Below are 15,039 nucleotides of genomic sequence, written 5' to 3'. Positions count from 1 at the left end.
TTGGAGGTTCTGCCCACTTTTGGAGTTCACGCCCCATTTTGGAGATCTCCGGTCTGCAGTTATATCTACTTGGCAGTTTCAGGATCGCAGTTTCAGGACCGCAGTTCTAGCACCCTATGCTTCTCTACAAACTTTTAAATATCTGGCTGTAATTTAGTGACCGCAAATGCTGATTTCATTTGATTCTATCTTTATTATACCGGATAATGAACTAGTTAAACTTAAGGGGGCAAATCAATATACAGTATATTTCAAGAAACTAAGACTTAAGGTACTCCACATTTTCAGTTGTTTAAAGACTGAAATACATTTTTAATTTATATTTTAAGTGTAAATTAATTTAAATTTAAAATTGTTAACTCAAAGCAGGTATTACACACTTTGTAATTAACATCTGATGCATTTATAAATCAAAAATCACAATTGAAATAAAAAAAAATGTTCCTGAGATTCAATATCTTTAACAACATGTACAAACATTACTACAAACTAAACCACCAGGGTCCTAGAAATGCGGTCCTGAAACTGCAGCCTCCGCTATATTATCCAATTCGGTAGGTGGCGCTGTTACAAAAGCATAGGGTCCTAGAACTGCGGTCCTGAAACTGCTGCCTCCGGTTGTGCAGGAACACCCTTCTCGTCGAGTGTCGAAATGTTAAAGGGGTCATATGATGCTGCTAAAAAGAACATTATTTGGTGTATTTGGTGTAATGAAATGTGTTTGTGCGGTTTAAGGTTAAAAAAAACACATTATTTTCCACATACTGTACATTATTGTTTCTCCTCTATGCCCCGCCTTTCTGAAACGCGCCGATTTTTACAAAGCTCATTGGTCTGAAAAGCGAGGTGTGGTCATGATTACAAATGCAACTACAAAGATGCATTACATTGTTTATGTGGACCAAGGAGCTCTAAAACAGACGTAGACAATAAAAGATGTCTGACATTCAGAACTTTAATTTCGGCGAGGACAAGATGCGAATTTTTCCGTCAAAGATTTATTCTTCACAAATGCTTCAAGGTCACCCGTGTTGTCGTTCTGTATTAGCGCGCTAGAGTGCAGCAGCCTGTCCGACATGACATTCAGCAAGCGAAGAAGAAGCTGATTCCAGCAGTGACGTTACTGGAGGCTTTAGAATGGCGAATGCGGGAAATGAAATCGTGTTTAAAAAGGAAACTGTTGCCAAACTTTTGACACGCTCTTTTAAGGAGGATAAAACCAAAGTCAGCAGTGATGCTGTCATACTTGTAGCAGAGATGCTGAAAGTATTTGTTGAAGAGGCGACACGCAGAGCTGTTAAACAGGCTGACAGTGAGGACTGTGACAATATTGATATTGAGCACTTTGAAAAGATTCTGCCACAATTGCTTCTTGACTTTTAATTTTGCTGAGGAGCCAGTAGATGGCGACGTAACCAAGTTCTGCTGGGCCTGAACATCCTGGACTTCACTTCGCATATTCGCACAAGCTTCAATCTTATTTTGACAGTGTGTATATGTTAAATGTATGATTGATTTAATAATAATAAAAAAAAAAACTTAAAAAAAAAATAAAAAAAAAAAGAAAAGCGAGGTGTGCTCTGATTGGCCAGCTATCCAGTGTGTTGTGATTGGCCGAATACCTCAAGCGTGTGACGGAAATGTTACGTCCCTTAACTTATTGTGATGCCTGCGGCAACCACATGTGAGGACTCCGGGCTGGACTCTGCTTCGTCCACGGTGAAAGCCGATTGGCTGACTCTTAACTTTTATAAAGAATATCTCTTTGGATTTGAGACTTTAGTCTTTGCAACTTTACAGATCTTCTTTATGCACCAAGAGCTTGTAACACTACAAAGAGAAAGGAAAAATTGAAATCGCATCATATGACCCCTTTAACAGTAGGATAACAACAAAACTTGACTTCTCTTTTATTTCTTGTCTAATTATGTGTAAGTACCATATAAACAAGCACACATGGGCTTATGAAAAGTTAATACAAAAATAAAATTATGCCATTATGAATATAGAAAAGCATCACATCGGGTACCGTTTATTTTTCTTTTCTTTCTTTTCTTTTTTTACATTTTGTCAATTGTTTTTGTGTATTGACATAAAAATTGTTATAAAGTTTGACTGTTTGTGACAAGAAAGCATTTAAAAAAACTAAAATCTTAGAAATGGACACAAAACATTTTTAAAAATACAGTATTTTTTATCATCAGCGCATTGTTAAATTTACTAAATGCACTGATCTATATAAATGCCATTCTTGCCTAAGGTATGCCAGCCTTGAACACAGTGGGAAAATATAATCCATTTGGGGTAGGGGATTGCAGATTTACTTATTTAACCCTCTATGGTACGCATTATGTTCTAACCATGAAATATTTTTTTAAATAAGTTTTTATTACATGAAATAGCTTTAATTATACAAATCAAAAAAATATTTTTGAGAAATAATTTTGGGGGGGTATTTAGGAAAACGTTGCCATATGGCAACAGTGTACCACAATGGAAAATGGCCAAAAAAGTAGTTTTTCTATTAAATTATGATTTTCTTTTCTATTTAAATGGTCATTTCTTTTAGATATTGATAGATTTTTATACTTGGAACTCATGCAAACCAAAAGTAAGTAGGTTCCTATCATTTAACCTTCAAAATGGTACTTAAAAGTATTATAATAATGCTTGCAAACGGACAACAAAATGCGCTTTTGTACCATATATGCATATCAAATTCATCAGCTTTTTATTGTTTTACATCCAGAAACTTTCCAACAACAAAAACAAGTCTTTTTGAAAGTATTTTATACAAGTTAAGTAAATATATGGTAGCTTGGAACATGCACTAATACCATGTAGAACATGAAAACATAAGAACTTCAAAAATACAGGTATAACGATAGGCGGCTCCCTGAAGTAAAGTGTGTGTTTTCCCAGTCCATCCATGTGCACCTGTCTCAGTCCAACTCATGTCACATTTCATGGCATCCCGTGAAACTGCAAAAAGCAGTTCCTTTCAGCTGTGATGCAAAGGTGCAAGTCACATTTGCTGCACTTCATGCGGACGATCCCCTTGCAGCCAGGGTATTTGCACTTCCCTTTCTTCTCCATGACAGGCCAGTGGCTTGTTTGGTCCAACCTGACTTGATCAGGCACACTGGGGGCCACTGGGCCTCTTCTTTGTTTCCCTTGCAGGGTTCCTGTCATGTTGTGTATTAGAGGTCTTCCTTTCCTCCACAGTCACTGAAGGCTAACTCATCCTCACTCTCATCACATGGAAGAGCTAACTCTGCACTCTTCCCATTGCCCTTTCCATAAAATATTGCTGTATTAATTTTCTGAAAAGAATACATAATTTTGTTATTTATACATAAATACATATTTCTCACTATCTGATACCTAGTTGGCCTTCCATCATTTAACACTACCAACTCATACTTATCTAAAAATTTTTCTATTATAACACCATTTTTGTCCCTGTGATCACTACCCCATATTGGATTATGCGCATTAAAATCTCCAACCCATATAACAGGACATCTTACCTTCTCCATTATCTCATCAAAATCTGACATTACCAAAGATTGACAGGGGTTATAATAATTTATCACAGAAATAGGGTTATAACTAGTCCAAATCTCCACAACCAAACACTCCATCTTAGAATTAGTATCAACTTTCCTATACTGCAACCCATTTTTAACAAAAGTTGCACATTGGAGGGACATTCAGTTATCATGTGACTTAAAAACAGCACATCATTGGCTACCTTAAGGCCTACCCTTTTAATTCCCATAATGCAATATATTGTAGTTTTTTCAGAATAACAAGGAAATGAGTAGAAATTAATTGTTGCCATATGGCAACTCCGTACCATAGAGGGTTAAACGTCACTGCATGACTGGTGAATTGTAAATGGAGTCAATTTAGGCCTAGGCCTTATAATTACTATTTCAAAAATATTAATTAAAAGGTCTCTCCTATATAACAGTATTGTCGCAGGCATGATCCATATTAAAAACCTGTCATTTATTGAGAATTTTTATCAACGTCTCCTGAAGATTTTAATACCATTTAACAGTTTAAATTGCCCCATAATGTTTATTATTGTGTGAGCTCGCAAAGGCATTGTAGCCTACCATTGGTTACTTTTTTATTTTGATGAGACTATTGGAAATCTACGGGCTGATTCTCCTGTCACTCAAACATCAATCCAGATTCCTATTGGCTCTTCCGCTGCGTGACCGTCCTCCAAAATGACGTCAGCGAACGCCATTTTGATACTGAACACCGTGGGTGGACCAGATCGGGTACGAATAGACAGCGAAATTTACACTCAAACACGTTTATTAATTGGTCAGCAAACGCCGAGCAGCCATGTCATCAGATAACCAGGACACGGAGACATATTCGGAGCAGATGGACGAGACTCAGGTGGGGATTAGACTCGGGCTGCGCCTCGCTTGGTGCAGTCTCTTGTGGTGTCTGTCAGTTTCATCCACTATAATGTCATTACGCCTAAATACTGTTATATTAAAATGGCTGCTTGCTTCTTGCTCATTAACACCTTTAACACAGAAATGTCTCTGACTCTTTGCAATTTGATTTCTGAGCTGTCACCTGCATGAGTTGAACAAGGTGATAAAACGAGCATTTTACAAGCATGAGCCTCCTTTTGATTGGTCAGGGAGCTCAGACGTCACGAAATAACAGTGTTTGATTGGTTCATTCTGTCACTTTAGATTTTGTCACGCCTACTTTAACCTGATGGTGTCAGTTGGGCTGTATGAACGAAAATAACTGGGGCGCCCATTTTTCATGTTTCCGCATAATATTGTCAAGCCCAACTATGATAACCAGGTTCTAATCTTTATTTATTTGAACGAGCCATGTTCAGTTTGTTTAAAAATCAGAAGACCTTCATAGAAAACACAGTGTTTATTGACAATTTTGTGCTAAAATGGCATGCATACATGAGAAAATGAGATTCAGGACACGACTACAACTCCCAAGTACTTACAGTTTTTAAGAGTAGTTTTGACTGAGGGGAACATAATAGCCTTATTTGCGCTTTTTCCGGGTGGTGCTGAATATAGCAGCTCATAAATCACTTGTTATAGATCCTAGTGAATCAGCATATTGGACTTTATCAGAAGACTATGTTTCTTCTTCAGGTCTTTTGTGTTTATTAATGCCTAACGGTGTGTGGAAATTGCTGTCAGTGGAGGAAAAAATATATAATCATGATAAACTGCAGTTTTAGCCTTTTAGAAGAACTTTTTTTGTTCCCTAGACCCGATCAAAAACCTTTGATCAATATCATGGGGGGGAAAAATTAAATGCTATCTCCTGGGTCCTTGTAGAGTTGAATAAACTCTAAAAATAGGAAACTGTTAAGATTCCACGTTTGTGTTTTAAAATGCTGTTTTATGAATAGATTTTGACTCACAGAGACTCATAGGGTGTAGCCATAGGCGTAGCTTGACGTTTGAGTTGGGGGGGCAAACCGAACCGGTGGAAGAGTAAATCTTTTAAAATGCTGTTTTATGAATAGATTTTGACTCACAGAGACTCATAGGGTGTAGCCATAGGCGTAGCTTGACGTTTGAGTTGGGGGGGGGCAAACCGAACCGGTGGAAGAGTAAATCTACATAGAGCAGTGGCAAGCGCATGAGGTTGTCATGGTAACCACATACATTGCCCACGAATTACAGCTGGCTTCTATTTTGCCACACTAAACTTAGCAATAAACACGTTTAAAATGCACAATAAACATGTCTGTCAAAACGATCTCAAAGGAGGCTTTTATTAAGCAAATCAAGGAGTGAATTACTCATCCTCTGTTTTTAAAACAGACATTTGTAGGGCTTGATTCAAGTTAGGGCTGCACGATTAATCGCATGCGATATTTAACGCGCATCTTGTCAGAAAGCCGGTTCTGTAATCAGCGTAAATCTCCATCACCTGCGGGCTTTCACATTGAGCAGCATTAACTACACAGAGCCGTTGTTCACTGACGAGCTGCGCTAAACCACGTTCATATTCGCGCGATTTTTTGCGCTGCTCATCAGTGAACAACGGCTCTGTGTAGTTAATGCTGCTCAATGTGAAAGCACGCAGGTGATGGAGATTTACCGCTGATTACAGAACCGGCTTTACTGATAAGATGCGCGTAAAATATCGCATGCGATTAATCGTGCAGCCCTAATTCAAGTTAATGCACAATGAGGCGCACACTTTTTATTTAGTCTTATTGAATAGACAGTTTATATTCTGAAATCTATTTAAAGGTTGTGTTCTGTGAAAATTAAATAACATTTGGATGTAAATGGTCGGCATAAAAGTAGTGTGCGGCTAAACTGGCTGTGTCCTGTGGATCACCTTTATCTGATTGTCTGGGTCCGGAATCATTACGCACGGCATTAATATCTTCATCTGAGTTTTTCGTTGTCTCCAGATTTCTCTGCAGTTCGTGTATGTTGTTAAAAACGCAGAACATCATTTTATTCCACACAACAGGCAAGCATTACCGTTAAGTCTATTATCCACCAAAATGCAGATTCGTCACGTGACAATTCTTATGCAAATGAGATTGAGGGAGACGTTAAGTTTGTTTTGATTTATTAATTTACTTACAATAACAATTTAAAATGTATTAACTTTTACGTTTTCACTTTTACATGTATTATTAACTGCATTATATGCATTTTTACTTCATAGAAAAAACTTTATAAATAAATATTTAGTAAAATTCTTAAATCGCTATGGGGAGCCAGGCCCCCTAGCCCATGGGTGTAGCATGTACAATTTGTTAGTGTCAAGATGATTTACAAACCTGTTTTTCTGCAGTCTGCTTTCTGCTAAAATTGCATGCAAATGTATATGTCTTTTAGCCAACATAACAAGAATTAAAGATCTGCCCCACCTGACACGCGGTCTAGTCATTTGCAAAAATGGTCTTTATCTTAAGTCATGCAGTCATAATGGAGGCATGCTTAAACATCTATACTGCAGTCTGTATCATTAGTCTTCTCTTAAGGCTGCTTTTTGTTGTTTACAATTATCCAGGCCTCAGTCTAAACACACGCCCACATGATTCCTCAGCTTAGGGCAAAACGGAGGATGATTCAAAATGCAACCAAACAACTGAGGTCCTCAAATATTTGTCTTTCTGTAACCTTCTGTAATCTTGCTATGTTTTGCTGCCCTATGCAAGGCCTGAAGATCAATTTGGCTGTTTTACTGTTCAAAACAATGATCTCATCTCACACCACGAGACAGAAATGTGAAGATGTTTACAAATAGTCTAAACTCAAATGACAGAATTTCCAGACATTCAGATTGAAACCAAAATTTAGTTTCCATATCGAAAAGTGAAGTCCGAAAACACCTGGGAATTTAATGCCAAGCTAAACAGTCTTGCTGTACCTTGCCCTGAAATGTGATTAATGGTCACACCTTTTGGGAATTACTGGAGGAACAATAACATGATGAAAGGGGTTTTGTTTTATTGTTGTGTTATTATATTGTGGGTGTCAGATTTATCAGCTGAGTGTTGATTATTAGTTTGTTCCTTCTTCCTCCTTATAGTGGATATTTATTTAAAGGTGAAGAACCAGCATCATGCCTTACTTGTCAAACTAAAATGACTGTGAAACATATTTTATTGGATTGTAATGGTTTTAATGTAAATAGAAAACGGTTTTATTCAGAGGTGTGTCTAACTGATTTAGCATATTTAAAAATGTATCACCTGAATGAATTTTAGAATTTTTGTCTAGTGTACATCTGAGATTTCTTTTATAACCTTTTGTTAATTGTATACCTTGTATAATTTATTCAGAGATCGCCATGAAAATAGCCTTGATGCTCATGCTGGCATGGTGTTAAAAAGTGAATACATTTATAATTAAATCCTCTTTATAGTCATGGTAGTAAGACTAAATGAAAGCAAACTACTTTTTCTGTTTTATAAAGATTGTTTACATAAACTAATTCAAAATCATTTCATACCTCTTTAAAAAATACTTTTAAATGGCAAGGATGCAGTAACTGATCAAGTGATAGTAAACACTTTTACATTGTTACAAAAAATCTATTTCAAATAAATGCGTTTTTTTTTAACTTTCCTTTCATCAAAGAATCCTGAAATGTATCTAAAATGTATCATGGTTTTTCTACAAAAATAAGCAACACAACTGTTTTTAACATTGATGATAATTAATGTTTCTTGAGCTCCAAATTAACATGTTAGAATGTTTTCTGAAAGATCATGTGACACTGAAGACTGGAGTGATGGCTGATATGAAAATTCAGCTTTAACAGCACAAGAATACATTTTAAAATATATTGGAATAGAAAAGTGTTATTTTAAGTTGTAATAATATTTCACAAAAATAGTGTATACTGTATTTGTGAACAAATAAATACAGCTTTAATGAGCATAAGAGACTTCTTTCAGAAATATAAAAAAAAAAACATACTATCCCCAAACTTTTGAACAGCAGTGTGCATATAAGAATTTTACACTAAGACCTTTTAAAGCATTTATACTAATATCTAATAACTACACATCGCAATAAATGTTTTTCAGGAATCCCAGGACACAAACTCAAACCCAGTGCGGAAAGAGGAGGCCAAATTGAAAGCAAAGTATCCCAGCTTGGGTCAAAAGCCAGGTGGCTCTGACTTCCTGATGAAGAGACTGCAGAAAGGGGTAAGTTTAAACATTTCAACAACTGAAAAAAGCATGTTTTTAAAGGCATTCATTCATACAGATTTTTGACGTTCCAGGTGTTTGCAACATAGCCAAAACAAACACAACCTTTTTATTATTTCATAAAATTTCAATGCATTTTTTGTCTCCAGCAAAAATATTTTGACTCAGGAGATTACAACATGGCCAAGGCAAAGATGAAGAACAAACAGTTGCCTGCCGCAGCCGGGTCGGACAAGAACATCGTCACCGGGGATCACATTCCAACCCCTCAAGACCTTCCGCAGAGAAAGTCCTCATTGGTAACAAGTAAACTGGCAGGCTAACGTCACCCATAGGTTTTGAATAAACCCTCTTACCAAACTTCCAAAACCTCCCCAGCCCCGCCAGACCAGCTTCATCAGACTGGTTATCAATTTATGTGGTTGTATCTGTTTTCATTTGGGTGTAGAGTTTTGCTGTCATTTTCGTTTCACTTCAGTAGGTCTAACCAACCCAGGTCTGTTACCCTTTTCAGTGTCCCACATAGAGTGCACATGCACTTTACTCTGTGTACCCTGTACATCAGTGATATTATGAACAAAACCCTGAAGACTTCATAAAATGCTGTTCAAAAGATGCTTTTAAAAGTGTCAAATAATTTGAAAATGATTTAAGATTGTTTTAAAAGGCATTGTTTTCTATATAGATAATACTTGACAGCCATTGGCCCCAGATGTACATTGGCAGCCCTCTTTTTCATTCATAATGACAAATGAATGAATGTTTTATGATAATTTCTTTGAAAAAGTCAGTGAACAAATGGTCAGAGCAATTTTGGTAAAGAGTGGCTGGCAGCTGTGTAGCCTTCATCCACTCTTCTACCTCTCACTCTCTAAATATGGCTCAGTTGAACCAAATAACGGCTGCTTATGACTGGATTGTTTTACTATTCTCAGCCTTCACCTTCCATGGAAGGATCTGAGCAAGCGGTTCCAATCAGGCTGATTAGATTATTGTAATCGCAGCTTTTGGGTGTAAACAGAGAATGTTGTAATTCACTGATAATAGCCAAGAACAGAAATGGTCTTTGAATGTGGCATGATGATGAAAGGGGCTTAAGAAAATGATCTTGTCATCGCACAAAGCATGCGTTAAAAGATAAAGTATGTTCATAGAAAGTAGTGGCTATATGTGTTAAATCATTAGGGCATCTGGAGTCATTCAGCTTTTATGTACACTAACAGCAGTGTTTGTTAATGGGATTAATGTGCGATATTTTGTGATATTTCGACGCATATGTAATGTGATGCACATGACCTCTTTGATCATCTCAGATAATGACGACGTAATCATCTTGTCCATCTTAACCAAATTAGTCGATTTGATCCTAAATATCTTTGTGTTTTGAGGAATGAGATGCGGAAGGAAATTTGCAGAATTGAGCAGCACCTTTGGTTCAATATTTGTAAAATATTTCAGATCTAAACAGTAAAATTCTCTACTTAAATTTGGAAAAAGTTACGTTTAAACATATAAAAAGTATTGGAAAACATTACCCATAGATTGCTTTGACATGCAGCTTATTATCGGGTTTCAAACCAACAGCAGTTATACAAATGACTTTAGGGAATATTATATCCTGTAACCCATTTGTTTCCTCAATTTTCTCATCATTTAGCAAAGTGTCCTTCTTCAGAGGGCATGAATCGATTATCCTCTGTAGCTTCTTCAGAGTCTGAAGAAGTCTGTGCAGGGCTGTTGTAAATCATTGGAAACTTTGTAGTGGATCTTAACAGCTCATTTATTCCAGGCTGTAAGACTTTGTACACTCCTTACAGAGTCCTAGTATGAGGATAGATACTTTACAGAGCAAATCTAGACTCAACCTAGGCAGTCAATCCAGGTGTCTAAGTCAGGATTTGCTAAGTCTAATCAAGTTGCCCCTTCTAAAACCACATACTCGCCTACATGTGGCCTGAAGATTTAAAAGAAAATGTGTTTAGCCATGTGAAGTTAACAAAAACATGTATATTAATGGTAAAAAATAAAATAAAATACTGTACTATCACTATGTAAATCTCACTAAAAGGTGAATTACATGTAAGGGATTGAGTGTGTTTTTTCATGTATGGTTGAGGTGCTGGTGGCAGTTGGCAATACATCAGGGAAATATGATGGTCTTGCACTTAGTTTTTGTCACTTGATGGTATGTGTGGATGTACAATGTTTCCTTTGAGGAATGCGTTATTGCACAATGCTAGGAGATAATATTTTGTGCTGCAGCCAAATTGTAAATAGTCAAACTGTGCATCTGGTGTCATATTTGTGCATTTTGTCTTGCATTATCTGTCTCAGTTGTCTTTCCAATATACACCAAGTTTGTGTTTTATCATTTATTTGTTAATATTGTGTGTCTGAATCTCTCTGCTTTTTGATGCAACATATTGACAAGAATATCATCAATTCTAGTGTGAGAAATGTAAATATTGGGGATTAGAAATGCTTGTATTGTAATTAAAGACAGCTTTTTAATTGGCTGGAGTAAATTCAGACAAATCTGAACTGAAAACCTTTCCACTATACACTGCAATGTGATATTCATGGTAAATACATATTAACTCTAAATCTACAATTTAAAGTGCTCTCTATTAGACACACAAAGATGTATTCTTTGCATACTTTATGGAGCTTTTAATGTTTAATTATTTTATTTTTGTGCCCCATTTATATATTCTTTATTGTTTCAGATGTTTTGCTTGAATTACTTTGTGTTTGAAAGTGGATTTCCAGAACTTTCCAGAGTTATCTGGTCTCTTACAATTATATTTACATGATGGAAGGATGGCGGATCACGCAGTAAAGATAAATGTTTAAAATTAATAGTGGAGCTATGTCTGAACTTCAAATAAAGTTTTACATTAATAACAAAACCACTGAGTGGTACTTTTTAATTTTTCTAACGAAGTGTAAACGTCCATATGTGTACTTTTGTGATATTAAAAACTTATTTCTATTATAGTGTAAGTAAATCGTGTCTACTAGTTGCCAGTGTGCTCATTTCTATCTTGTTTGCCAAATTAAATGGGGCTCTTCGAAAAATGTAAACTTATCCTTGAGAAATATGAAGCTTTGGCTGCTTGCAATTTGCTTTTCTGTTCTACAACTATTTCTCACTAGAGGGAGCGCCACTCTTTGAAAAGCTGAAAGCGGACCAAGAAAAGAAAAACGGTGGAATTTTTAAACCCAAACATAAGAATACAGATCTTGTTTTCATGAACATCTCTGGTCGTTCATAAACTATGGTCGTTAATCCTACCAAATACCTAGCTGTGACACATTTTGACATCAAATTATTTTAAATAGCCTATTATTGCCTCTGCTGATGTAAACCCGGTGCCGTTTTACGAAGAGAATGTAAACATAATATTATTGTGACATATTTGGGGGCTTTACACGAATGTGGGGCGCATTTAACGTGCAGAACCAGTTGTATCTAACGTTTCGAAAGCGCAGCTGCGTTCAGTACGTGTTTCGTCAATGATTGGTCTACAGGCAAAAAGTCCCGCCCCCTGTAGGCATATATATAAACAGTGCAAGCTTCTCCCAAACGCTTCCGCCTTGCGAAAGTAAAATGTAGTAGATTTGAGTGTAGTTTCAATTTCGAAGGACGTCGTTTCCTACCAAATAAGTTACATCGTCGATAAATTGAATTAAAAGCATTAATGTGAATTAGCGAAAATGTTCCCTGGGAGTAAAGTTTCAAACGACAGCGGCTTTTGGCCATGCATTGGAATAGCAGCTCTTAACGTCAACAACAGCTCGAGCGGGTTTAGTCGCAAGCCACTTGTAATGCCAGAACTGAAAGCCCAGAACCAGTTCACAGGGAACGGTCTCCAAGGCTCGGTACCATCCTCGCCTGAGACGGACTGCGAGGAAATAGATGATTACACCTCCATCTACGCCGCCCTGGAAATGGACACGCGAGAGATTATTGACGCTTTCTTAAAAAGCTTTACAGGACTCTCTCATTATAAAAGTGGAAAAAAACAGGTTCTGTCTACGATGAAGGGGGTTGTGGACAGTCTCGCGGTGAAGCACGAACTGGCTTACAAAGGTAATTTCACAAGTACTTCCTTGTAGCAAGTAGCGCTCTACGGCTTTCATTTCGCTTTGTTTCATAATGTTTATGGGTTGATAAGGCAAATATTGTTAAAGAGTCTTATGGCAGCCTCACCCTCAACACACCTGGCCTGGCAGGTTGCGCCACTTCATGCCATGTATGGCTACATTTATGAGTCAGCAGTGGCCTTTAACATTTCACTCTTTTAGGTATGATTGCACGGCTGAATCTGGAGCAGAAAGGAGAAGATGTGAGGTTTGTCAAGACTGTGGCAACAGAACTCTTCAGCGATGGCATCACAAACTGGGGGCGCATTTGCAGCCTGCTGACTTTTGGGGCAATGGTATGCAAGCATCAAAATGATAGAGGACTTGGCAAGTGTGTGAGTCTGGTGGGGGAAGAGATCTCTTCCTATCTTCTCACAGACCAACGGGACTGGCTGCTCAAAAACAAAGCATGGGTGAGTTTTTATTTCCCCATGACAGGACTGCATATGCTCTTATTTTGAGTTTTCCTTGGTTTGTAACGTGTACTCACCTGGTGTATGTATATTTTTCTCCTCAGGATGGCTTTGTGGAATTTTTTCATGTCCCGGATACAGAGGCAGCTATGAGAAGCACATTGATGGTCATTGGTGGTGTGGCAACATTCGGAGCTGCTCTTGCTTATTTGATACGGTGAATCGAAATGGACTTTGTGACAGATATTGAAAAACAAAAAGGACTCCAAGTTAACTTTTTTTTTTTTTTTTTCTTGGAAACGTCTAAGAGAAATCAGTTTGCTTTTTGTTTTCAATATTTTGTCTTTTTTGGATGTCAAGTGTACATAAAAACTTGTTCAAATCAAAAACTATTTTTTTATTAAAAATTAAAATTTAAAATGTTCAGATCTCAATTGTTGATGTGCAGGTAAAACTTTCAATGCCAGTTTTTGTGTGCAGTTTACACAAGAATCACATGTTAAATTGTCATTACACATCCAGCAGTGTTCTGTATGCTAGAGATATACTTGGCTAAAATGGGAATTTTGAAAAAGCCGTACATTAAAAGTCACAACTATTTGGTGCAACCGATTTAAAAAAAAAAACACTGTAATTAGCCATTTTGGTACAACCCTTTCACATTTTCACGATTTCACTTTTTCAGAAATATTCTTTTGCGATATAGTGCACATGTATCCACACGATTTCAGGTGCTGGCTTTAGCTTTAAGTAAGCTTTAAAGCTTTTATCTAAAAGCTTATGTTGGTTCTGTTTTTTGAGTCCTAAGCTTAGGACTATGATAGCTAACCACAAGGCTACTAAATGTTTTCATTACCTGCAGATTGACCTTTTGGATACACTGAGAAGTTTGAGAAGTCATGATCATTGATCTTTTTCTGTGAATACTGTTTTCTAAACTGCAAATTAAACCTTGTTTTAATATTCTTGGTTAATTAATCCCTCACCACCATTAAATGTGTGGCTAGGTAAAGTACAAACTGTATGTGCTTTATTTAGCTAATCATTTGTAGCTTCAAAGGTTTTCTAGCTTTTCATCTTACGTGTTGTTATTATAGCAGATTTGTGTAAATGGTTAGAGTTGACAATTTCTGTGTATGCTCTCATTCACTGTTATTGCGGCCTTGTGAAAAAGTTGCACTATGCTGTCGAAATATTTTAGGAAGTTTGTCAGTCACAAAGAAACTCACTGATGTATGTGAACACCATTCAAGGGGGGAGGGGGATCTTATTTCAAAGAGTTGATTTTGTTTGCTTAGTCATGTTGTTCAATCACACTGTACCAACTGTAAGACCCAAGCATATTAATACTTCATATACAAACCCCTTGCCATCTTTCTAGCTTTTGCCATAAAGGGTTTGTAACCAAATCCACCAGCCACTGATGTCTATGATTATCTGTACGACTGAGTATCTTGACTGTAATCCTGGCTCAAAATATATTTTTATTTTGTCACCTATAATCTGTCTTAAATTATTTTATTCTGAGAAACAAATAATAGCACAAAATATGAATTCCTTTCCAGCTGCTCAATGTGGAGCAGGAAGCATGACGTAAATATGACCTCAGTATTTGTCATTGTGTTCTGATCCTTATACAGAGGAAGTTTGTCAATTGATTTCTTAATCTCTTTGTTTGCTGTACTTTTAGCCTGAAGCTGCTGGATGTAGCCAGTTTGGTTTGATTTCTAATGTGGAAGTAATGGTTGTTAACATAATGTTTGTTAACATCATGAC

At 36.8% G+C, this 15,039-nt stretch overlaps 4 protein-coding genes across 4 annotated transcripts in view; 3 read left to right on the top strand and 1 right to left on the bottom strand.

Moving 5' to 3' along the window:
- Positions 1-4,659, bottom strand: part of LOC107689845 (HORMA domain-containing protein 1) — a 10,185-nt gene extending 5,526 nt beyond the window's left edge. Inside the window, exon 1 of the mRNA XM_016488011.1 lies at positions 4,606-4,659. Coding sequence (XP_016343497.1) covers positions 4,606-4,650 — 45 coding nt within the window. The 5' untranslated portion in view covers positions 4,651-4,659. The remainder of the gene's footprint in view (positions 1-4,605) is intronic.
- LOC107689848 (centromere protein X-like) lies at positions 1,138-1,461 on the top strand. The gene has a single exon (XM_016488016.1). It carries the CDS (start codon positions 1,138-1,140, stop codon positions 1,381-1,383), a length of 246 nt encoding a protein of 81 aa, XP_016343502.1. The 3' UTR covers positions 1,384-1,461.
- On the top strand, positions 4,235-11,613 carry LOC107689847 (alpha-endosulfine-like). Its single transcript, XM_016488015.1, has 3 exons — positions 4,235-4,419; positions 8,579-8,701; positions 8,854-11,613. The coding sequence occupies exons 1-3, from the start codon at positions 4,363-4,365 to the stop codon at positions 9,025-9,027; spliced, it is 354 nt and encodes a 117-aa protein (XP_016343501.1). The 5' UTR covers positions 4,235-4,362; the 3' UTR covers positions 9,028-11,613.
- Positions 11,614-12,278: 665 nt separating this feature from the next.
- On the top strand, positions 12,279-13,564 carry mcl1b (MCL1 apoptosis regulator, BCL2 family member b). Its single transcript, XM_016488014.1, has 3 exons — positions 12,279-12,797; positions 13,013-13,263; positions 13,368-13,564. Exons 1-3 carry the CDS (start codon positions 12,422-12,424, stop codon positions 13,482-13,484), a joined length of 744 nt encoding a protein of 247 aa, XP_016343500.1. The 5' UTR covers positions 12,279-12,421; the 3' UTR covers positions 13,485-13,564.
- The last annotated feature ends 1,475 nt before the right edge of the window (positions 13,565-15,039 follow it).

This window comes from Sinocyclocheilus anshuiensis, unplaced genomic scaffold (assembly GCF_001515605.1).
Source record: "Sinocyclocheilus anshuiensis isolate Anshui unplaced genomic scaffold, SAMN03320099.WGS_v1.1 scaffold1239, whole genome shotgun sequence".
NCBI lineage: Eukaryota > Metazoa > Chordata > Actinopteri > Cypriniformes > Cyprinidae > Sinocyclocheilus > Sinocyclocheilus anshuiensis.
The sequence above is the reverse complement of the archived record's forward strand: the minus strand, read 5'-3'. Positions and strand labels throughout refer to the sequence as shown.